Source organism: Choloepus didactylus, chromosome 18 (genome assembly GCF_015220235.1).
Source record: "Choloepus didactylus isolate mChoDid1 chromosome 18, mChoDid1.pri, whole genome shotgun sequence".
In the NCBI taxonomy this organism is placed as follows: Eukaryota; Metazoa; Chordata; class Mammalia; order Pilosa; family Megalonychidae; genus Choloepus; species Choloepus didactylus.
In genome coordinates this window covers 52,572,147-52,596,485 of record NC_051324.1, presented here as the reverse complement: position 1 = coordinate 52,596,485, position 24,339 = coordinate 52,572,147, and the positions used below count along the sequence as shown (strand labels likewise).

General features: G+C 38.4%; 1 protein-coding gene and 1 pseudogene across 8 annotated transcripts in view; both read left to right on the top strand.

Annotated features, from left to right (window-relative positions):
- The window catches only part of BRCA1 (BRCA1 DNA repair associated), a 91,257-nt gene that overhangs the window by 2,414 nt on the left and 64,504 nt on the right, over positions 1-24,339 (top strand). For all 8 annotated transcript variants that reach the window (XM_037809762.1, XM_037809767.1, XM_037809761.1 and 5 more), the window contains one exon: positions 13,687-13,740. Coding sequence is in view for 7 of the 8 variants with exons in the window: in XM_037809767.1 (XP_037665695.1) it covers positions 13,687-13,740 (54 nt within the window). In the remaining variant the exon portion in view is untranslated. The remainder of the gene's footprint in view (positions 1-13,686; positions 13,741-24,339) is intronic.
- Positions 23,031-24,134, top strand: LOC119514170 (annotated as a pseudogene).

The following is a 24,339-nucleotide window of genomic DNA, read 5'->3' as shown; positions in this document are numbered from 1 at the left end:
TAATTTATTTACAACAAAATGCACGAATCTTAGGTGTGCAACTTAATGAATTTTGACAAATGTATATCCCTGTGTAACCCAAACCCAACATTTCCATCACTTTAGAAAGTTCCCTTGTGATATTCAGGAGTCCCTGAAGGACCTTTGGAAGCTTATAGATAGAACTCTATTTCAGTGTAACTAGTGACCTATGTAATTTTATATTTGTTATTTTATGTATTTAAAATTATTATTCTGAGAAAGGGACCATGAGCTTCACCACCTGCCAAAGGGGGTCCATGTCAGTAAAAGGTTAAGAACCCCAAACAGTTAATAAACGATCTCTACAGTTTCTTCTGTATTTATAATATATATAAAAAAGCTATATCTCACAATTTCTCAGAGAAAAGCCAGAAAGGAAAATTAGAAGAATTATTGCCTACTCCTTTCCGCTTCTTTACTCTAGTCATTCTGACCTCTTAACTGTTCTTCAAACATGCCACACACTCTCCTGCCTCTGAGCTTTTACACTTGCTCTTCCCTCTGCCTGGAATGCTTTTCTGCTCATGATTGCATGACTTGCAAATCTTGAGCAAAATGCCACCTTTTCAAAGAGGCATTTCCAGACAACCCTATTTGAAATTGCAACACCCCCACCCCCACTCCTTATCTCCCTTTCCTGCTTTATTTTTCTACATAGCACTTATTACTGTCGGGCATTCTATATAATGTATTTGCTTTTTTTGCTACCTCCACAGAATATACACTCCACAAGAGCAGAGGTTATTATTTGTTTTGTTTACTTCTGTATCCTTAGCAGTTAGAACAGTGCTTGAGATAGAGTAGGCACTCATAAACATTTATTGAACAAATTAAATAATAAACTAAATTGGACCTTTGATAGTGTATTGTTTTTTAATATGGTGTGTTGAGTGGTAGGTAACATTCAAAAAGTAAATTGAAAAGCTGCCCCTTACTCTCAAAAAAAGCAGGATAAATTCAGGTAGGTTTTCCTTTGTGCTTCATGAAAGTTGTTTTTCATAGAGTCAAGTAAATAAGATTAAGGAAAATGCAAGTTGTGTTTTGTATTTTCAGAGAGAGACAAGATTTATAAGTAACCTTCCCCCTTCTTTGCCCCTCAACATTTCAACTAAACAAAAACATAAGAGCTAAATGAGATTTACAGACTAAGTTATGAAAAAAATCAGAACCAGGGAATCAGGGAGTGACAATTTGTGGGGTGGGGGGGGATGGCTTTTGAAAAAGCACAAAACTTATTGTAGAATCCTCAGGATAATTACAAAGAGTGATCAAAAAGTCCTCCATAATGTGGCATTTGGGTCCATTTATTTTACATTTCCGTGAGCACTGTCATAAAAATGTAATGTTCCTTCTCATTTTGGCAAATTAAACTATCAATTAAAAAACTCAAATACATAAAAATTAAAGATGTGAGAATGAAAGTTAATGCCAAATTTTCGTTTTCTGTCAACTAGTATGCTTTCCAGCTCTTATTGTTTTTTAACTGTTTTCTATTAGCAATATATTTAGTTTTTTGAACCAAAATTGTTCATCCTAATCAGTTATTAAACCCTAAATTCATTTCAATGGCAAATTTAGGATGGATTCATACCTACTTTACTTTTTTTTTTTTTTTTAAACAGTACTCAGAACAGTACAGTTTGCAATTATGTTTTTTTTAATTGAGATTGTTCACAAACCATACAATTATCCACAGATCCAAAGTGTACAATTGATTGCCCATGGCGCCATCATACAGCTGTGCATCCATCAACACAATTTTTTTTTCAATTTTTAGGACATTTTCATTACTCCAGAAAAGAAATAAAGACAAAAAAGGAAACTTAAATTTTCCCATACCCCTAACTAGCCCCTCTCCATTATTGATTCATAGTATTGGTATAGTACATTTGTTACTGTTGGTGAAAGAATGTTAAAATACTACTACCTGTAGTATATAGTTTGCAATAGGTATTTTTTTTTCCTATATGCTCCTCTATTATTAACTTCTAGTTATAGTGTCATACCTTTGCTCTAGTTCATGAGAGAGATTTCTAATATTTGTACAGTTAATCACAGGCATTGTCCATCACAAGATTCACTGTTTTATACATTCCCATCTTTTAACCTCCAACTTTCCTTCTGGGGACATACGTGACTCAGAGCTTACCCTTTCCACCACATTCACACACCATTCAGCACTGTTAGTCATTCTTACAATGTGCTGCCATCACCTCTGTCTACTTCCAAACGTTTTAAGTTCACCCTAGTCGAACATTCTGCTCATAATAAGCAGCCGCTTCCTATTTAGCCCCGTGCTATATCCTGGTAACTTATATTTCATGTCTATGAGTTTACATATTATAATAGTTAATATCAGTGAGACCCTGCAATGTTTGTCCTTATGTCTGTCTTATTTCATGCAATATAGTGCCCTCAGGGTTTCTTCATCAACCCATTTTTTTTTTTAAGACAATTTTGTTCGCACACCATACATTCAGTCTTTTTTTTTTTTTTTTTTAATCATCATTTTATTGAGATATATTCACATACCACGCAGTCATACAAAACAAATTGTACTTTCGATTGTTTACAGTACCATTACATAGTTGTACATTCATCACCTAAATCAATCCCTGACACCTTCATTAGCACACACACAAAAATAACAAGAATAATAATTAGAGTGAAAAAGAGCAATTGAAGTAAAAAAGAACACTGGGTACCTTTGTCTGTTTGTTTGCTTCCCCTACTTTTCTACACATCCATCCATAAACTAGACAAAGTGGAGTTTGGTTCTTATGGCATTCCCAATCCCACTGTCACCCCTCATAAGCTACATTTTTATACAACTGTCTTCGAGATTCATGGGTTCTGGGTTGTAGTTTAATAGTTTCAGGTATCCACCACCAGCTACCCCAATTCTTTAGAACCTAAAAAAGGTTGTCTAAAGTGTGCGTAAGAGTGCCCACCAGAGTGATCTCTCGGCTCGTTTTGGAATCTCTCTGCCACTGAAGCTTATTTCATTTCCTTTCACATCCCCCTTTTGGTCAAGAAGATGTTCTCCATCCCACGATGCCGGGTCTACATTCCTCCCCAGGAGTCATATTCCACGTTGCCAGGGAGATTCACTTCCCTGGGTGTCTGATCCCACGTAGGGGGGAGGGCAGTGATTTCACCTTTCAAGTTGGCTTAGCCAGAGAGAGAGGGCCACATCTGAGCAACAAAGAGGCATTCAGGAGGAGACTCTTAGGCACAAATACAGGGAAGCCTAGCCTCTCCTTTGCAGCAACCGTCTTCCCAAGGGTAAAACTTATGGTAGAGGGCTCAACCCATCAAACCACCAGTCCCCTCCCTATGTCTGTGGTCATGTTAGCAACCATGGAGGTGGGGTAGGCGAATACCCCTGCATTCTCCACAGGCTCCTCAAGGGGGCACTACATCTTTTTTTTTTTTTTCCTTGTTTGTCTTTTTTCTTTTTTTTTTTTTTAACTTTCCCTTCTTTTTTAAATCAACTGTATGAAAAAAAAAGTTAAAAAGAAAACAAACATACAATAAAAGAACATTTCAAAGAGACCATAACAAGGGAGTAAGAAAAAGACAACTAACCTAAGATAACTGCTTAACTTCCAACATGTTCCTACTTTACCCCAAGAAAGTTACATAATATAGCAACATTTCAGTGAACTTGTTCCTACTACATCCATCAGAAATTAACAGACCATAGTCATTTCTGGGCATCCCCAGAACGTTAAATAGCTTATCTGTTCTTCTTGGATTATTGTTCCCCCTTCCTTAATTGCTCTCTACTGCTAGTTCCCCTACATTCTACATTATAAACCATTTGTTTTACATTTTTCAAAGTTCACATTAGTGGTAGCATATAATATTTCTCTTTTTGTGCCTGGCTTATTTCGCTCAGCATTATGTCTTCAAGGTTCATCCATGTTGTCATATGTTTCACCAGATCGTTCCTTCTTACTGCCGCGTAGTATTCCATCGTGTGTATATACCACATTTTGTTTATCCACTCATCTGTTGAAGGACATTTGGGTTGTTTCCATCTCTTGGCAATTGTGAATAATGCTGCTATGAACATTGGCGTGCAGATATCTGTTCGTGTCACTGCTTTCCGATCTCCCGGGTATATACCGAGAAGTGCAATCGCTGGATCGAATGGTAGCTCTATATCTAGTTTTCTAAGGAACTGCCAGACTGACTTCCAGAGTGGCTGAACCATTATACAGTCCCACCAACAATGAATAAGAGTTCCAATTTCTCCACATCCCCTCCAGCATTTGTAGTTTCCTGTTTGTTTAATGGCAGCCATTCTAACCGGTGTTAGATGGTATCTCATTGTGGTCTTAATTTGCATCTCTCTAATAGCTAGTGAAGCTGAACATTTTTTCATGTGTTTCTTGGCCATTTGTATTCCTCTTCAGAGAACTGTCTTTTCATATCTTTTGCCCATTTTATAATTGGGCTGTCTGTACTATTGTCATTGAGTTGTAGGATTTCTTTGTATATGCAAGATATCAGTCTTTTGTCAGATACATGGTTTCCAAAAATTTTTTCCCATTGAGTTGGCTGCCTCTTTACCTTTTTGAGAAATTCCTTTGAGGTGCAGAAACTTCTAAGCTTGAGGAGTTCCCATTTATCTATTTTCTCTTTTGTTGCTTGTGCTTTGGGTGTAAAGTCTAGGAAGTGGCCTCCTAATACAAGGTCTTGAAGATGTTTTCCTACATTATCTTCTAGGAGTTTTATGGTACTTTCTTTTATATTGAGATCTTTGGTCCATTTTGAGTTAATTTTTGTGTAGGGGGTGAGGTAGGGGTCCTCTTTCATTCTTTTGGATATGGATATCCAACTCTCCCAGCCCCATTTGTTGAAAAGACCATTATGGCTCAGTTCGGTGACTTTGGGGGCCTTATCAAAGATCAGTCGGCCATAGATCTGAGGGTCTATCTCTGAATTCTCAATTCGATTCCATTGATCTATATGTCTATCTTTGTGCCAGTACCATGCTGTTTTGGCAACTGTGGCTTTATAATAAGCTTCAAAGTCAGGGAGTGTAAGTCCTCCCACTTCGTTTTTCTTTTTTAGAGTGTCTTTAGCAATTCGAGGCATCTTCCCTTTCCAAATAAATTTGATAACTAGCTTTTCCAAGTCTGCAAAGTAGGTTGTTGGAATTTTGATTGGGATTGCATTGAATCTGTAGATGAGTTTGGGTAGAATTGACATCTTAATGACATTTAGCCTTCCTATCCATGAACATGGAATATTTTTCCATCTTTTAAGGTCCCCTTCTATTTCTTTTAGTAGAGTTATGTAGTTTTCTTTGTATAGGTCTTTTACATCTTTGGTTAAGTTGATTCCTAGGTACTTGATTTTTTTAGTTGCTATTGAAAATGGTATCTTTTTCTTGAGTGTCTCTTCAGTTTGTTCATTTCTAGCATATAGAAACATTACTGACTTATGTGCATTAATCTTGTATCCCGCTACTTTGCTAAATTTGTTTATTAGCTCTAGTAGGTGTATCGTTGATTTCTCAGGGTTTTCTAGATATAAGATCATATCATCTGCAAACAATGACAGTTTTACTTCTTCTTTTCCAATTTGGATGCCTTTTATTTCTTTGTCTTGCCGGATTGCCCTGGCTAGCACTTCCAGCACAATGTTGAATAACAGTGGTGACAGCGGGCATCCTTGTCTTGTTCCTGATCTTAGAGGGAAGGCTTTCAGTCTCTCACCATTGAGTACTATGCTGGCTGTGGGTTTTTCATATATGCTCTTTATCATGTTGAGGAAGTTTCCTTCAATTCCTACCTTTTGAAGTCTTTTTATCAAAAAGGGATGTTGGATTTTGTCAAATGCTTTTTCAGCATCTATTGAGATGATCAATTGATTTTTCCCTTTCGAGTTTTTAATGTGTTGTAATACATTGATTGTTTTTCTTATGTTGAACCATCCTTGCATGCCTGGAATGAACCCCACTTGGTCATGGTGTATGATTTTTTTAATGGGTCTTTGGATTCGATTTGCAAGTATTTTGTTGAGGATTTTTGCATCTATATTCATTAGGGAGATTGGCCGGTAGTTTTCCTTTTTTGTAGCATCTTTGCCTGGTTTTGGTATTAGATTGATGTTAGCTTCATAAAATGAGTTAGGTAGTGTTCCATTTTTTTCAATGTTTTAAAAGAGTTTGAGTAAGATTGGTGTCAGTTCTTTCTGGAAAGTTTGGTAGAATTCCCCTGTGAAGCCATCTGGCCCTGGGCGTTTATTTGTGGGAAGATTTTTGATGACTGATTGGATCTCTTTGCTTGTGATGGGTTGGTTGAGGTCTTCTATTTCTTCTCTGGTCAGTCTAGGTTGTTCATATGTTTCCAGGAAATTGTCCATTTCTTCTACATTATCCAGTTTGTTGCCATACAGTTGTTCATAATATCCTCTTATAATTTTTTTAATTTCTTCAGGATCTGCAGTTATGTCACCTTTTTCATTCATTATTTTGTTTATATGGGTCTTCTCTCTTTTTGATTTTGTCAGTCTAGCTAGGGGCTTGTCAATCTTGTTGATCTTCTCAAAGAACCAACTTTTGGTGATATTTATCCTTTCTATTGTTTTTTTGTTCTCTATGTCATTTATTTCTGCTTTAATCCTTGTTATTTCTTTTCTTGTACTTGGTTTAGGATTGGTTTGCTGTTCATTTTCTAGCTTCTTCAGTTGATCCATTAGTTCTTTGATTTTGGCTCTTTCTTCCTTTTTAATATATGCGTTTTAGTGCTATAAATTTCCCCCTTAGCACTGCTTTTGCTGCATCCCATAGGTTTTGGTATGTTGTGTTCTCATTTTCATTCGTCTCTATATATTTAGCAATTTCTCTTGCTATTTCTTCTTTAACCCACTGATTGTTTAGGAGTGTGTTGTTTAACCTCCATGTATTTGTGAATTTTCTAAGTCTCTGATGGTTATTGACTTCTAATTGTATTCCATTGTGGTCAGAGAATGTGCTTTGAATAATTTCAATCTTTTTAAATTTATTGAGGCTTGTTTTATGTCCCAGCATATGATCTATTCTGGAGAAGGTTCCGTGAAAAGTATGTGTATCCTGGTGATTTGGGATGTAATGTCCTGTAGATGTCTGTTAAATCTAATTCATTTATCAGATTGTTTAGGTTTTCAATTTCCTTATTGGTCTTCTGTCTGGTTGATCTATCTATAGGAGAGAGTGATGTGTTGAAGTCTCCCACAATTATTGTGGAAACATCAATTGCTTCCTTTAGTTTTGCCAATGTTTCTCTCATGTATTTTGTGGCACCTTGATTGGGTGCATAGACATTTACGATTGTTATTTCTTCTTGCTGAATTGCCCCTTTTATTAGTATGTAGTGGCCTTCTTTGTCTCTCAAAACATCCCTGCATTTGAAGTCTATTTTATCTGAGATTAATATTGCTACACCTGCTTTCTTTTGGCTGTAGCTTGCATGAAATATTTTTTTCCATCCTTTCACTTTCAGTTTCTTTGTGTCCCTGTGTCTAAGATGAGTCTCTTGTATGCAACATATTGATGGTTCATTTTTTTTGATCCATTCTGCGAATCTATATCTTTTAATTGGGGAGTTTAATCCATTTACATTCAACGTTAAAACCGTGAAGGCATTTCTTGAATCGGCCATCTTATCCTTTGGATTATGTTTGCCATATTTTTCCCTCTCTCTATTAATATCCTTTATTGTACCCATACCGAATCTCTTTAGTACTGAACCTTTCTCCAAGTCTCTCTGTCCTGTCTTTGTTTCTCTGTCTGTAGGGCTCCCTTTAGTATCTCCAGTAGGGCAGGTCTCTTGTTAGCAAATTCTCTCAGCATTTCTTTGTCTGTGAAAAATTTAAGCTCTCCCTCAAATTTGAAGGAGAGCTTTGCTGGATAAAGTATTCTTGGCTGGAAATTCCTCTCACTCAGAATTTTAAATATATCGTGCCACTGCCTTCTTGCCTCCATGGTGGCTGCTGAGTAGTCACTACTTAGTCTTATGCTGTTTCCTTTGTATGTGGTGAATTGCTTTTCTCTTGCTGCTTTCAGAACTTGCTCCTTCTCTTCTATGTTTGACAGTGTGATCAGTATATGTCTCGGAGTGGGTTTTTTTGGATTTATTCTATTTGGAGTTCGCTGAGCATTTATGATTTGTGTATTTATGTTGTTTAGAAGATTTGGGAAGTTTTCCCCAACAATTTCTTTGAATACTCTTCCTAGACCTTTACCCTTTTCTTCCCCTTCTGGGACACCAATGAGTCTTATATTCGGACGTTTCATATTATCTATCATATCCCTGAGGTCCATTTCGAGTTTTTCAATTTTTTTCCCCATTCTTTCTTTTATGCTTTCATTTTCCATTCTGTCATCTTCCAGGTCACTGATTCGTTGTTCAACTTCCTCTAGTCTTGTACTATGAGTGTCCAGAATCTTTTTAATTTGGTCAACAGTTTCTTTAATTTCCATAAGATCATCCATTTTTTTATTTAGTCTTGCAATGTCTTCTTTATGCTCTTCTAGGGTCTTCTTGATTTCCTTCATATCCCATACTATGGTCTCATTGTTCATCTTTAGTTCTTTGAGTAGCTGCTCTAGGTGCTGTGTCTCTTCTGGTCTTTTGATTTGGGTGCTTGGGCTTGGGTTATCCATATCGTCTGTTTTTTTCATATGCTTTATAATTTTCTGTTGTTTTTGGCCCCGTGGCATTTGCTGAACTTGATAGGGTTCTTTTAGGGTTTGTAGACCAGTTGAAGTCCTTATCTCTAATTTATCAGATCTACAGCTTCGTGGAGTACACTTTCTCTAACTAACCAGCAGGTGGCGTCCACGAGCCACCTGTTCTCCACAAGCCAGATCTCCCCTGCTTAGCCTTTTTGGTGGGTGGGGGAGTGAGTCTTGTGGGGCCCAATTGGTGTACCAAGCTTGCGTGTGTAGTTGGTGTTGCCTGCCCTGTATGTGGGGCGTGTTTCTGGGCAGTCGGGGAGGGGGGGTGGCCCTAACAATCAAATCTCCCTGATGATCCTAGAGTTTTAAAGCTGCTGCAATAGTCTAATCCTTCAGTTCAGTCCTGCCACAGTTTGTCTCTGCCACTGACCCACAAGTCTTTGGTATTGGCGTATGGCTCCTGAGACTTGCAAGTGGGCCCCTCTTCCAGGCTGTGCACCCCGGGTCCTCTGTTGAGGGATGACTGTGCTATGTCACGGGTGAGTGCCGTCCCCCCAGGGCAGTTCTGGGCTGCTGGGCTGTGTTGGGAGGCTCCCAGTCTGCTCAAATGATGGCTGAATGGGGCTCTGTTAATTCACACTGCTCCCCCTTCCCAGCTCTGGGACATTCAGCTGAGGTTGCAGGGAAGGCTAATGTCCACGCCCAGTTTTGTGGTGTGTGCCTGTTATTTGAAGCACTTCCGTCACACTGGGTTGTCTGGGGCAGCTCTGGGCTATGGGGCTGGCGATGGGCAGGAGTGTTTCCTGTCCACCAGGATGGTGGCTGTGAGCGGACACCCCCCTTTTCTTGGGAAGTTGTGTTGTTTAGTGAATTTTCTCAGCCACTGGATTATTGCCTTTTGTCTCAGAGCTCTCTTAGTTCTGCTCTTGACTTGACGTGCCCAAATTTCAATTCTTTGAAGCTTTCTGTATTGAGCTTCTTAGAGTAATTGTTTTAGAAAAAGCAAAAAGGATTTAAAAAAAAAAAAACAAAAAAAAAACGGCCCTCCTCAGAGATCTAATGGGTTATTGAAATGCTAATAGACAAAGCAACCAGGGCCATTAAGGAAAGGTGCACAGGGCAGAGAGATCAGCTTTGCTTCGGGATTTGCATATGCGCCTCAAGGCCTGATCTCCGCCCTTCCCCTTTCTGTGTTCACCAGAACTCCAAAAATCCTCTGCTTTTATTTTGGAGTTTTTCGTGTTGTTTTTTTTCTATGCCTGTCTCCTCTCTGCTGGGCTGGCTGCTCTCAGAGTCTCTGGTGTCTGGTCTCAGTCTATCTATGGTTGGAGTTTGAATCAGTAGAATGAGTTTCCGATAAGAGCAGCCACTGCAATTCTCCCTTCTCCTTCCCGGAGCTGACAGCTCCTCCTCCCCCGGGACTGAGCCTGGCAGGGAGGGGCGCGGGTCCCCTGGCCGCAAAAACTTACAGATTTCGCTGATCTCAGCAGTTCCACGTTTTCATGAGTGTTGTATGAAGTATGCCCAAAGACAGATTGCTCTGTGGTGTCCAGTCCACGCAGCTCCTGGCTTTTTACCTACTTTCCTGGAGGAGTAACTAAAACATACAGCTCACCAGTCTGCCATCTTGCCCCTAAGTCCATACATTCAGTCTTAAGTAAAAAATCGATGGTTCCCTGTATAGTCATGTATTCATCTATTCACCGCTATCACCACTATCTATATAAGGACATCTCCATTTCTTCCACAAAGGAGGAAGAGTCAAAGAAGGTAGAGGCAATTGTGTTTTAATAAATGACCTGATCGTGACTGGAAACAGAGTTACTTGTGGTAGCTATAGGGTAGATTTTCATCTTCTTTTAGGTCTGTTGAGCTAAAATTCCTTTTGCTGGCCTCTGATCACTATTGGTGATTATTTCTGATAAGTGGTAGTTCTTGCTACCTTTTTATATGTGGCTATGTAAAAATTTCCACTTTCACAATAATATGCTGAAATATGTATCCTGGTAGGTACCCTTGCTCCCATACAACCAGACCCCCACCCCCAGCTTCTTTTTCAGTTCACTTATCCATATTAGAAGCTCAAAATGCAAATACTCAGTAGGCCTAAAATATTGCCTGGTTTGAAAAGTATCTAAAATATTTGAAATACTTTTTAGTAAATATTTACTCTCATCAGAACCTAGAAGAGATACATTTTAATTTTTTTTTTCTTTTCACTTCTGTTTCCTTTTTAAGCTCTTCCTTCAATAGTCATTACCTTTTTACATATTGGAATTTTCATGTTTTCAAAGTTTGTTTACAGTATGTTTGTATAGCTTGCATTATAATTATCATACTGAAATATAATTATTTCAGAATTGAGTCAGTGGTGAGAATGAAAGCCATCTGGTATCATAGCTAAATGCAATTTCTCTTTTACTGAGAATTTCTGTGCTATCTAGTTGATTTCAGGAATGGTGTTTTAGTAACAAATGAGCGTTCTCTTTGTTGAGGTTGTTTTTCTTTTTAAAATCATACTTGACCCAAAGAATACTGACATGTACATAAGGCATGTCAGACTGTAAAGCATTTACCCTAATAGTATTTAATTTGATTCTCATAATTGCCTGATGATACTGGTAGGATGGGTGACAGAGAAGGACACTGAAATTCAGATAGAGTGCTTGGCTGAAGGTCACTCTGTTAATAAAAAAAGAACTGGTAGAACCATATGACTTAGTCTGGTGTTGAAGGTTTTTGGGTTTTTGTTTTTAATTGCCTTATGCTGTGTCAGAAAGCCCGTGATTACAAGAGTTGTGCTTCCAAACCCTTAACAATGAGGTGATTGTCCCCAAACTTTTCTTGTGATCCCTTTCTTAAAAAAAATCAAATGTTTAATGAAAAGGATCACATTCCTATTCACTACCAGGTTACCTGTTCTTTGCTGTCCTACCTGGATTTCACCAAAAATCAGTTTCTAAACCTCTCGTTTAGAGTAAAAGCTAAATATACTAGGTAGCATGGTGTATAAGTTGTACCCACTGAGGCCCCCAGCTACGTTTCTGACCTCATATCCTATTACTTTCCCCTTTGATCATTCTAAAATCTGAGCACCATGGCCTACTTGCTATCCTTCAAAAACACCAGGCATGGTCCTGCTCAGTCTTTATCTTCCTCTGCTGAAATGCTTTTCCTCCCAGTCATTGCATGGCTTGTTTCCTTACATTATTCAGCCACCCCCAATGTCACCTTCTCAAGGAGGCCTTTCCTGACTTACCTATAAAGAATATAAACACTGTCCTCCTGCACACACACACTGCACTCTCTCTCTCCCTCACCCTGCATCCTGCTTTATTTTTCCCTTTAGCGCATACTCTCATATATTTTCATTTACTTCTGTCAATTGTCTGCTACAATTAGAATGTAATCTCTGTGAGGACAGAATTTTATTTTATTCACTGCTGTATTTCCATCTCTAAGAACATATAGTAGATGCTCAATAAATTCTTGCTAAATGAGTGAATCTTAGCAAGGCTTTGAAATTTGAAGGGATACTTTGAGACAGGTAGGGATGGGGACCTTATGGATGGGAATTGGGTGATGTATTTTCTTTTCTCAATGTTTTTATACTTTTCTAAGTTTATTTTATTTTTTCTAAATTTTCTGTGATGAGTGTTTATTACACTGCTTTTACACAAAGTAACCACAAACCAGACATGTTCCTCTTAAAGTTATGTAATAAAAGTACATAGCACCATCTGTAAAGTGTTCTTGCTAAAAAATTGAATTTGATCAAGCCTATAGGTCTAGTTTACAGGAAATACAGAGGTTGGAGGAACATGTTAAACCACACCAGCAAAATTATAATCGGCAAATAATCATTTCATCAGAAGGTGGGAAATTCTACAGATCACATGACCTAGTTTCTAAAATGACAAGGGAGAAAAAAGGGAGGGAAATTCTGTAGATTAAAAGAGACTTGAGACATATCAACCAAATGTAATGTGTGGACCTTGTTTGGGGTCTGATTTAAACAAATTTAACTATGAAAAAAACTTACTGTGGCAAAATATTAAAAGCTGGTAAATCTCAGTATCTGGGTAGGGGTATATTGGAGTTCTCTGTATTATTTTTGTATTATGTTTGCATTTTTCCTGTAAGTTTTATATTATTTCAAAATAAAGTTTTTAAAAAATTTATGAGGCAATGAGGGAAATTGGAACATTAATTGTAAATTAAATGTTATTTGGGCAATTATTAACTTTTTAGAGTAATAATGGTTAAGTGATTATGCTAAGAAAAAGTCTTTATCTTTTAAAGATATATATTCTGAAATATTTATGGATAAAATGATATGATGCCTGGAATTTGTTTTAAATTATCTGGGCTGGGGGTGGGGGTGTGTAGTTGAAACAAAATTGGCCATGACCTAATAATTGTTGAAGCTGGATGACAGTACAATGAGTTCATTTTACTATTCTATTTGTTTAAATTCTTGAAATTTTCTATATTAAGAAGTTAAAAAGATGAAAAGGCAATCACTCAAAAAAAAATGCTGTGAGGAAATACAAAAGAAATACAAGCATAAGTTTTTGTCTTTATGGAGCTTAGAGTTTAAGTGGCAGGATGTACACCCACAATGGTATCTCAAAAAGCCTAGCAGTGAAATTAATTAATATGAAGTAATTAATTAATTACTTCATATTAATTAATATGAAGTAGTATCAACTGATCTTTTAAATGCTAAAGGTTATGTAGAATATTAAAGAGATTAGTGCAATTCTGTTTTGATGTCTGAAAGCTCAGTGAAGGTAAGGATCATATTCTCTTCTGTTTTCTTGGCAGCTAGCACAGAGACATTTAGTAAATATTGAATAAACTTAAAGCCTTAGCTTGACTCAGTTATAGTAGCTTAAAGTTGAACTCCTTTACTCTGGATATATTCATTTTTAAATAAATTACTGACCTTCATTTACTTTTTTTTTTTTTTTCCCCTGCTACCCTTTTAGTTTGGAGTTGATCAAAGAGCCTGTTTCCACAAAATGTGACCACATATTTTGCAGGTAAGTTTGAATGATTAACTGGCTTCTTCAATTAAGGAAAATCAAACCTGATTCTATTTCATTCTGCCTCAGAGAGTGTTTAGGAAGTGATTATAGCTTAGTTGTAGCAGCAGTTCTTGATGAAGTATTGGCATATCTTGTCTAATGGTATATAAAATCACTTTGAACAGCAGTTTGTTTTGTGTGTTCATGGGTGAGAGCGGACTGCAAGCAACTGCAATATAAGCAAATCATGTTTCAGCCTTCCCAATATCTCCTTTCTGTTAATTTCTATATCTCCTGCTTTCCCCCTTCTAAGTTCCAATATTTGCTTGCTTTATAATCTTTGTGAAAATAGGAGAGGATCTGATAGTTTATATTTAGACTGATAGTCATTCAGATTCAAGGTATATTTATGTATTTAAGGATTTTGCCCTTTGAAATTAAAATCTTTGTTTCTTGATGGAAGAATTTTAGAGAATAGGGAAAATAGGACTTGCTCCTTTTTCTGAGGTTAAGCAATGAATAGATCTTGCCCTGAATGCCAACCAAATTTGCTTTCAAGTATTGTGCCAGTTCGAATGTATTATGTCCCCCCAAACGCCATTATCTTTGATGTGATCTTGTGTGGGCAGACCTATCAGTGTTAATCAGATTGTAATTCTTTGAGTGATTCCATGGAAATGCACCCCACCCAACTGTAGGTGATAAATCTGATGAGATAATTTCCATGGAGGCGTGGCCTCACCCATTCAGGGTGGTGGGTCTTGATCAGTGGAGCCATATAAAGGAGCTAACAAACAGAAGGAACTCAGTGCAGCTGTGAGTGACATTTTGAAGAGGAGCTACAGCCAAGAGGGACACTTTGAAGAAAGCACAGGAGCTGCAGATGAGAGACAGTTTGAAGACTGCTGTTGAAAGTAGACTCTTGCTCCGGAGAAGCTAAGAGAGGACAAACGTCCCAAGAGCAGCTGAGAGTGCCATTTTGAAGAGGAGCTGTGGCCTAGAGAGGAGCATCCTGGGAGAAAGCAATTTTGAAACCAGAACTTTGGAGCAGATGCCAGCCACGTGCCTTCCCGGTAACACAGGTTTTCTGGACACCATTGGCCATCCTCCAGTGAAGGTACCCGATTGCTGATGTGTTACCTTGGACATTTTATGTCCTTAAGACTGTAACTGTAACCAAATAAACCCCCTTTTATAAAAGCCAGTCCATCTCTGGTGTTTTGCATTCCAGCAGCATTAGCAAACTAGAACAAGTATGTTTTTCTTTTTTAATGGAAAAAGCAAACCATGTACACTGTATTGTGTTCAGTGGCACAAAAGTTTATATGATACAAAGTTTATTTCCCTCTTATTCCACAACCCACGCTCCCCCTTATCTCCCAAGAGACAACCACAATTATCAGTTTCTTATGTATCCTTTAATTTTTTATTTTTAAAATTATTAATAGACTTTCTTTTTTTAGTATATCTTTCCAGGAATTTTTTAATTCAGGAATTCTTAATTTGGGGTTCATAAATGGTCTTCATGAATTTTCTGAAATTATATTGAATTTTAAGTTCAATTGTAGTTATAAAATGGGCATATGCATTTTTCTGAGAAGACAGTTCATAATTTTCATCAGATTCTTAGATGTTTCCATTAACTGAAAAAAGTAAAGAATTGCTGCCTTAAGGATAATGTGGCCTGGCTGAAGATTAAGGAAGCCTGTTCTCTTTGGACGGTTATCTTCTGAACACAAGACTGCCAGCTGGTTGGCCCCTTCCTCCTTCTGAATTCTATCTTATTTCCTTCTATTTTTCTGTCCCAAGAAGTATCCAGAGCCCATTTTTGCTGTCTCTTACATCTTTCCCGTGTCACTGCACTGATCCAGATCTGTTCCCAACAGTTTTCTTCTGATTCCTCAGCCCCCTCTCCCCAGCCAGGAGAGCTGGCTTGCCAGGGCTACACACAGGGCTTTATCTGTTTCAAGAATTTTCAATTGTGTACTCTCTAGAGCAGTGCTTCTCAAACTATCTGTGGTATAGGACCAGTTTCTTCTATTTCCAATCTATCAGATTGATACTTTTGTAAAACAAAATTAAAAAGTCCTAGTACATAAAAAGTTATAGATAACTAAAGATTCACCATTTAAATGACGAAATGTTCACTGTTTCTTTCTTTTTTTTTTTGCATTAATTTTATTTAAACATTTCCAAACTTTACAAATACTCTATCACCACCAAGCAACAACTCCGCCTTCCTCCCTTCCTCCCTCCCTCTGTCCCATAGTAATCTTTAATCTATTTTCTGTCTCTTAGAATTTGCTCTTTCTAGATATTTAATAAGTGATATCATATAATATTTGTCCTTATGTGCCTTCCTTATTTCATTCTGCATAATGGTTTCAAGGTTCATCCGTGTTGCAGCATGTCTGAGAACTTCATTCATACTTATAGCCAAATAATCCTTTACATATACCACATTTTGTTTATCCATTGATCTGTTGCTGGACACTTGGGTCATTTCTACCCTATGGCTACTATGAATAATGCTGCCATGAACATTGGTGTATAAGTCTATTTGAGTCCTTGTTTCAGTTCTTTGGGGTATATACCTATGATTAGAATTGCTGGGTTCTAGATTTAACTTTTTTTTTTAATCATTTTTTTTTTTTATTGTGGAAAAAAGAGATATATGTAGAAGTGATAACTTTTCAAGTGCAATTTAATAAGTAGTTATATAGGAAATTTAAAATTTCAAAGAATGGTTCCACAGTTTCAGTTATCTCCTTATTGTGAAATATAACATATATGCAAAAAGGTAGTAACGTTCAAAGTACAATTTAACAAGTAGTTCTATAGGAAATTTCCAAAAATTACAGTAAAAGTTACAGTACCATATTTTCAGATATTTCGTTATTGAGAGATATAACATAAACAAAAAGATGATAATTTTCAAATTTAGCAAGAAGCTGTAGAGCAAATTTCAAAAAATACTATGGGTTATAGTTCCACCATTTCAGTTCTTTCCTTCTATTCCAATATCCCAGCAACTAAGACAAAGAAAATTATATAGAGATTCAGTATTTGTAATCCTTTTGTGCCAGGTTGAATGTATTATGTCCCCCCAAACGCCATTATCTTTGATGTAATCTTGTGTGGGCAGATGTATCAGTTTTGATTAGATTATGATTCTTTGAGTGTTTCCATGGAGATGTGCCCCACCCAACTGTGGGTGATAACTCTAATTGGATAATTTCCACAGAGGCATGGCCCCACCCATTTAGGGTGGGCCTTGATCAGTGGAGCCATATAAATGAGCTGACAAACAGAAGGAACTCAGTGCAGCTGTGAGTAACATTTTGAAGAGGAGCTACAGCCAAGAGGGACACTTTGAAGAAAGCACAGGAACTGCAGATGAGAGACAGTTTGAAGACGGCCCTTGAAAGCAGACTCTTGCTCTGGAGAAGCTGAGAGAGGACAAATATCCCAAGTGCAACTAAGAGTGACATTTTTGAGGATCTGCAGCCTAGAGAGGAATGTCCTGAGAGAAAGCCATTTTGAAACCAGAACTTTGGAGCAGACGCCAGCCACGTGCCTTCCCAGCTAACAGAGATTTTCTGGACACCATTGGCCATCCTCCAGTGAAGGTACCCGATTGCTGTTGTGTTACCTTGGACACTTTATGGCCTTAAGACTGTAACTGTGTAACCAAATAAACCCCCTTTTATAAAAGCCAATCCATCTCTGGTGTTTTGCATTCCGGCAGCATTAGTAAACTAGAACACCTTTGTTAAATTCCATCTTGTCTGTTGCTGCTCCTTCCTGTAGTTTAATCACTTTCCCAATCTTCAGGGATGTCTAGGGAATGACAACCCTAACTTGTTCATGTTGTAAAGAGGTATCATATTATAGGAAAAGGGGACACATCTAGTTGATGTTCTTGAAGAATCTGTTGCCTCTGGGTTTTGGGACTTAGCTGGCATAGGTTCTCTCTGGAGAATTTAAGTTTCTGAAGAATAAACTTAGTGAGTGAAATTTTTATAGAGTCTTAGATAGGGATCTGCATTTTTTTTTAATATTCATTTTATTGAGATATAGTCACATACCACGTAGTCATACAAAACAAATTGTACATTCGATTGTTCACAGTACCATTACATAGTTGTACATTCATCACCAAAATCAATCCCTGACACCTTCATTACCACACACACAAGAATAACAAGAATAATAATTAAAGTAAAAAAGAGCTTTAAAGTAAAAAAGAACACTGGGTGCCTTTGTCTGTTTGTTTGTTTCCTTCCCCCATTTTTCTACTCATCCATCCATAAACTAGACAAAGGGGAGTGTGGTCCTTATGGCTTTCCCAATCCCATTGTCACCCCTCAAAAGCTACATTTTTATACAATCGTCTTCAAGATTCATGGGTTCTGGGTTGTAGTTTGATAGTTTCATATATCTACCGCCAGCTACCCCAATTCATTAGAATCTAAAAAGGGTTGTCTAAATTGTGCGTAAGAGTGCCCACCAGAGTGACCTCTCGGCTCCTTTTGGAATCTCTCTGCCACTGAAGCTTATTTCATTTCATTTCTCCCTTTTGGTCAAGAAGATGTTCTCCGTCCCACAATGCTGGGTCTCCATTCCTTCCTGGGAGTCATATTCCGTGTTGCCAGGGAGATTCACTCCCCTGGGTATCTGATCCCACGTAGTGGGGAGGGCAGTGATTTCACCTTTCAAGTTGGCTTAGCTAGAGAGAGAGGGCCACATCTGAGCAACAAAGAGGCATTTGGGAGGAAGCTCTTAGGCACAATTATAGGCAGGCCTAGCCTCTCCTTTGCAGCAACAGTCTTCCCAAGGGCAAGTCCTGTGGTAGAGGGCTCAACCCATCAAACCACCAGTCCCCTATGTCTGTGAGCACATTAGCAACCATCGAGGTAGGGCAGGCCAATACCCCTGCATTCTCCACCAGCTCCTTAAGGAGGCTCTGCATATTTTTTTCCTTTTTTTTTTTTTAATGTTTTTTTTTTTTAAATCAACTGTATAAAAAATAAAAAAATAAAAATTTTTTTAAAAAAACATACAGTAAAAGAACATTTCAAACAGACCATAACAAGGGAGTAAGAAAAAGACAACTAACCTAAGATAACTACTTTACTTCCAATATGTTCCTACTCTACCCCAAGAAAGTAACCTAATATAGCAACATTTCTGTGAACTTGTTCCTACTATACCCGTCAGAAATTAACAGACCATAGTCATTCCTGGGCATTCCCAGAACGTTAAATTTACCCACGATAGCTTATCTGTTCTTACTGGATTATCGTTCCCTTCCTTAATTGCTCTCTATCGCTAGTTCCCCTAAAGTAGGGGGTTCCTAAATTTACATAACATAACATTTGTCCACAGCAATCCATCTCTGAGAACCTAAGATGGTGGCCAGGTGAGACAGGGCAAGAAAACACCTCCGTGAAAAATACTAGATAAAATCCAGAAAGTGACCCAGAACACCAGTTCCTGCTATGCACCAGCCAGACAAGGTCTGCTAAATCTACAGGGAACGTACATTTGTTTAAACCGGGAGTCTGCATTCTGAAACGAGTGGGTGAGCCAGCTGAAAGTCCTGTGGCCGTGCTGCAGTGTGGGGAAACTGTGGGTTGGCGTTTGGAGACAGGCTAGTTCTTTTTTTAAAAAACAAAACAAAACAAAACAGGAGCAGCTGTGGTTACGACAGTGAGAACCGCGCAGTGAAGCACGGCAGGAGCGGGCCGGGCCAACGTCTCAGTGTCTGGCGTGAAGGATAGCCTGCTGCTGATTGTGCTGGAGCCAGGGGGGCAGAGGGAAGCCAAAAAGAGAAAGAAATCGTGTCCCTTGCAGCTATCTCCCCGGCGGGCTGGAGTCGCTCCTGCCTGGGCCAGAGCTATAGCCCAGAGCCCGGCCAAGGGTCCCAGTGTGATAGGGAGTACTTCCTGCAGCACTGTGCATACGCCACAATATTGGCCGTGGACAGTGTTATTGTACCCACAGCTAATTGTCCTGGAGCTGGGAAGGCGGAGCTGTGTGAAAAGGGGAAAATTAACACACCCCGTTCAACCATCTTTAAAGCGGGCTTGGAACGCCCCTGCACGGCCCAGCGGCCCAGGGCTTCCCTGGAGGGCCAGCGCACACTTGTGACATGGCACAACTGAGAAGGGAGGCCTGTTCGGAAATCCCAGGGACCCTATGCCAGTACCAAGGCCTTGTGGGTCAGTGGCAGAGACAATCTGTGGCAAGACTGAAATGAAAGCTTAGAGTCTTGCAACAGCCTTAAATCTCTGGGAACACCAGGGAGGTTTGACTGTTAAAGCTGCCTTGCCTCCCTAACCACCCAGACACACGCCCCACATTCAGGGCGTTCGGCACCAACAACACACCCAAACTTATTGCACCAATTGAACCCCACAAGAATCAGATCCCCACACACCACAAGGACAAAGTTGGGGAGAGCTGACTTGAGGGGAATAGGTGACTCATGGACGCCATCTGCTGGTTAGTTAGAGAAAGTTTACGCCACCAAGCTGCAGATCTGACAAATTAGAGATTGGTAATTTTTATATCCTGAAAGAACTCTATCAAGTAAAGCAAATGCCAAGAGGCCAAAAACAACAGAAAATCTTAAAGCATATGATAAAACCAGACGATATGGACAACCCAAACACCCAAATCAAAAGATCAGAAGAGACACAGTACTTGGCGCAATTAATCAAAGAACTGCAGACAAACAATGAGAGCATGACAAGGATATAAAGGACATGAAGAAGAGCATGGCACAAGATATAAAGGACATAAGGAAGACCCTAGAAGAGCATAAAGAAGAAATTGCAAGAGTAAATAAAAAAATAGAAGATCCTATGGAAATAAAAGAAACTGTTGGCCAAATTAAAAAGACTCTGGGTACTCATAATACAAGTTTAGAGGAAGTTGAACAACGACTCAGCGTCCTCGAGGAACACAGAACAGAAAATGAAAGAACAAAAGAAAGAATGGGGAAAAAATCAAAAAAATTGAAATGGATCTCAGGAATACAATCGATAAAATGTCCAAATTTAAGACTCATTGGTGTCCCAGAAGGGGAAGAGAAGGTTAAAGGTCTAGAGAGAGTATTCAAAGAAATTGTTGGGGAAAATTCCCCAAACCTTCTACACAATATAAATACACAAAGCATAAATGCCCAGTGAACTCCAAATAGAATAAATCCAAATAAACCCACTCCAAGACATATTCTGATAATCCATCTCTGTCTCACATTTTCATTACTTAATTGTACAATCCTCATCACTCTCCATTTTAAACAATTCTCATGACTCAAAACACACCAAAGCTCGGTTCAGCCCTTTACTATTTGTCCCTAGTATTTGTGTGGTACTAGTAAGGTATTCCTATTATAGTCCCTAGTATGCAATAGGTAGATTTTTCCCATATAACATTCTGTTGTCAACTCTCTGTACCAGTGCCATATCTTAGAAATATATCATGCATGCACCTGTCTATATTTGTAGTGCTGATCTGTGGGATATATGCCTTTAAACAGCCCCTTTCAATGCTATTTGCCTTCAATACAGCTCTGCTACTTATAATCCCGTTACCAAACAATCATCACCTCTATATATTCCCATACCTTTGAATTCATCCTCATTAATATATCTGAACATAATAGATTATTATTCCCCCTTCACTGACCTCTGTCTATCACTAGGTCCCCAATATTCTACATTATACAATGATTTTACATTGTTCGGGGAGTTCATAGTAGTGGTAACATACAGTATCTCTCCTTATGGGTCTGACTTATTTTACTCAGCATTATATCTTCAAGGTTCATCCATGTTGCCATATGATTCAGGACCTTGTTCCTTCTTACAGCTGCATAGTATTCCATCGTATGTATATACCACATTTTGTTTATCCACTTGTCTGTTGAAGGACACTTGGATTGTTTCATCTCTTAGCGATTGTGAACAATGTTGAATTTATCTATTGTTTCTTTTGTTTGTGCTTCTGGTGTAATATCTAAAAATCCATTGTTGAATCCAAAGTCATGAAGATTTGCCCCTATGTTACCAACCAAGAGTTTTAGCTCTTACATTTAAGTCTTGATACATTTTAATTTTTTAATTCAATTTTATTGAGATAGATTCACATACCATACAGTCATACAGAACGTACAGTTGTTCACAGTACCATTATATAGTTGTGCATTCATCACCAAACTTAATTTTGGAACATTTTCATTACCACACACACAAAAATAATAAGAATAAAAACTAAAGTGAAAAAGAACAATTAAAGTAAAAAAGAACACTGGGTGCCTTTTTTTTTTTTTTTGCCCCCATTTTTCTACTCATCCATATATACATTGGACAAAGGGGAGTGTGGTCCATATGGCTTTCCCAATCACATTGTCACCCCTCATAAGCTACCTTTTTAAACAATCTCTTCAAGATTCAAGGGTTCTGGGTTGTAGTTTGATAGCTTCAGGTATTTACTGCTAGCTGTTCCAATTCATTAGAACCTAAAAAGGGTTGTCTATATTGTGCGTAAGAATGCCCATCAGAGTGACCTCTCGGCTCCTTTTGGAATCTCTCTGCCTCTGAAGCTTGTTTCATTTCCTTTCACATCCCCCTTTTGGCCAAGAAGATGTCCTCCATCCCGTGATGCTGGGTCTAGATTCCTCCCTGGGAGTCATATTCCATGTTGCCAGGGAGATTTCCTCCCCTGGGTGTCAGATCCCATGTAGGAGGGAGGGCAGTGATTTCACCTGCCAAGTTGGCTTAGCTAGAGAGAGAGGGCCACATCTGAGCAACAAAGAGGCATTCAAGAGGAGACTTTGAGGCACGATTATAGGCAGGCCTAGCCTCTCCTTTGCAGCAACAATCTTCCCAAGGACAAGTCCCATGGTAGAGGGATTTTGAGTTAATTTTTATATTCAGTGTGAGTTAGGGTCCAATTTAATTCTTTCGCATGTGGATATTCAGCTTTCCCAGCACCATTTGTTGAAGAGACTTTCTTTCCCCATTGCATGTACTTGGTACCCTTGTCAAAAATCAGTTGTCTGTAGATGTGTGTGTTATTTCTGGACTTTCAATTCTATTCCATTATGTCTATCCTATCCTTACGCTAGTACCACACTTAGATTCTGTAGCTTTGAAGTAAGTGTTGAATTTGGGGTGCTATGAATCCTCCAACTTTGTTCTTTATTAAAATTGTTTGGAGTGCTTGAGGCCCCTTGCAATTCCATATGAATTTTAAGATCACTTTTTCCATATCTACAAAAATGGCTGCTGGGGGCCGGGGCCGCTCGCTGCAGTCAGTGGCGGATCCCAGAGCCCGCAACTGCCGCCATGTCCCACCAGACCAGCATCCAAGCTAGTGAAGATGTTAAAGATATCTTTGCCAGAGCAAGAAATGGAAAATACAGACTTCGGAAAATACCTGTTGAAAATGAGCAACTTGTGATTGAGTTGTGTAGTCAACCTTCAGATTCCTGGGATAAGGATTATGATTCCTTTGTTCTACCCCTCCTGGAGGGCAAATAACCATGCTATATATTATTCAGATTAGATTCCCAGAATGCCCTGGGATATGAATGGATATTCATTGCATGGTCTCCAGATCATTCTCATGTTTGTCAGAAAATGTTGTATGCAGCAACAAGAGCAATTGTAAAGAAGGAGTTTGGAGTTGGCCACATTAAAGATGAAGTATTTGGAACAGTAAAGGAAGATATATCATTACATGGATATAAAAAATATTTGCTATCACAGTCTTCCTCTGACCTGTTGACTGCTGCAGAGGAAGAATTAACGACAAAATTAATGAGGTACAAACTGATGTGAGTGTGGACACTGAGCATCAAACACTACAAGGCGTAGCATTTCCTATTTCTCAGGAAGCTTTTCAGGCTTTGGAAAAATTGAATAACAGACAGCTCAACTACATGCAGTTGGAAATAGATACAAAAAATGAAATTATAATTTTGGCCAACACAACAAATACAGAACTAAAAGATTTGCCAAAGAGGATTCCCAAAGATTCAGCACATTATCACTTCTTTCTGTATAAACATTCCCATGAAGGAGACTTGTTTGGAGTCCATAGTTTTTATTTATTCAGTGCTCAGATATACATGCAGAATAAGAGAATGAATGCTATATTGTAGCTGCAGGAGCCCTCTGCTAGAAATTGTAGAAAGACAACTACAAATGGATGTAATTAGAAAGATTGAGATAGATAATGGGGGTGAACTGACTGCACACTTCCTTTTTGAAGAAGCATACCCCAAGCAACATGCTCAGAAGCCAAGTTTTGCAAAACCAAGAGGTCCTGCAGGAAAAAGAGGAATTTTAAGACTAATTGGTGGTCCAGCTGAAACTGAAGCCACTACTGATTGAAATCATTATATTACACATTACAATACTAGTTTTTTAAAAGTCCAGCCTTTTGTACAGGATACCTGAAATCATTCCACATTGATACAAAGTAGGGAAAAATTGTAATTTTTAAAAAATAGCATTTTTCACTTGTGTGTTTTTAAAATTAATGTTATAGAAGACTTCAGTGATTTCTATTTTTGAGTTAAAGCAAGAAAATGGTTCA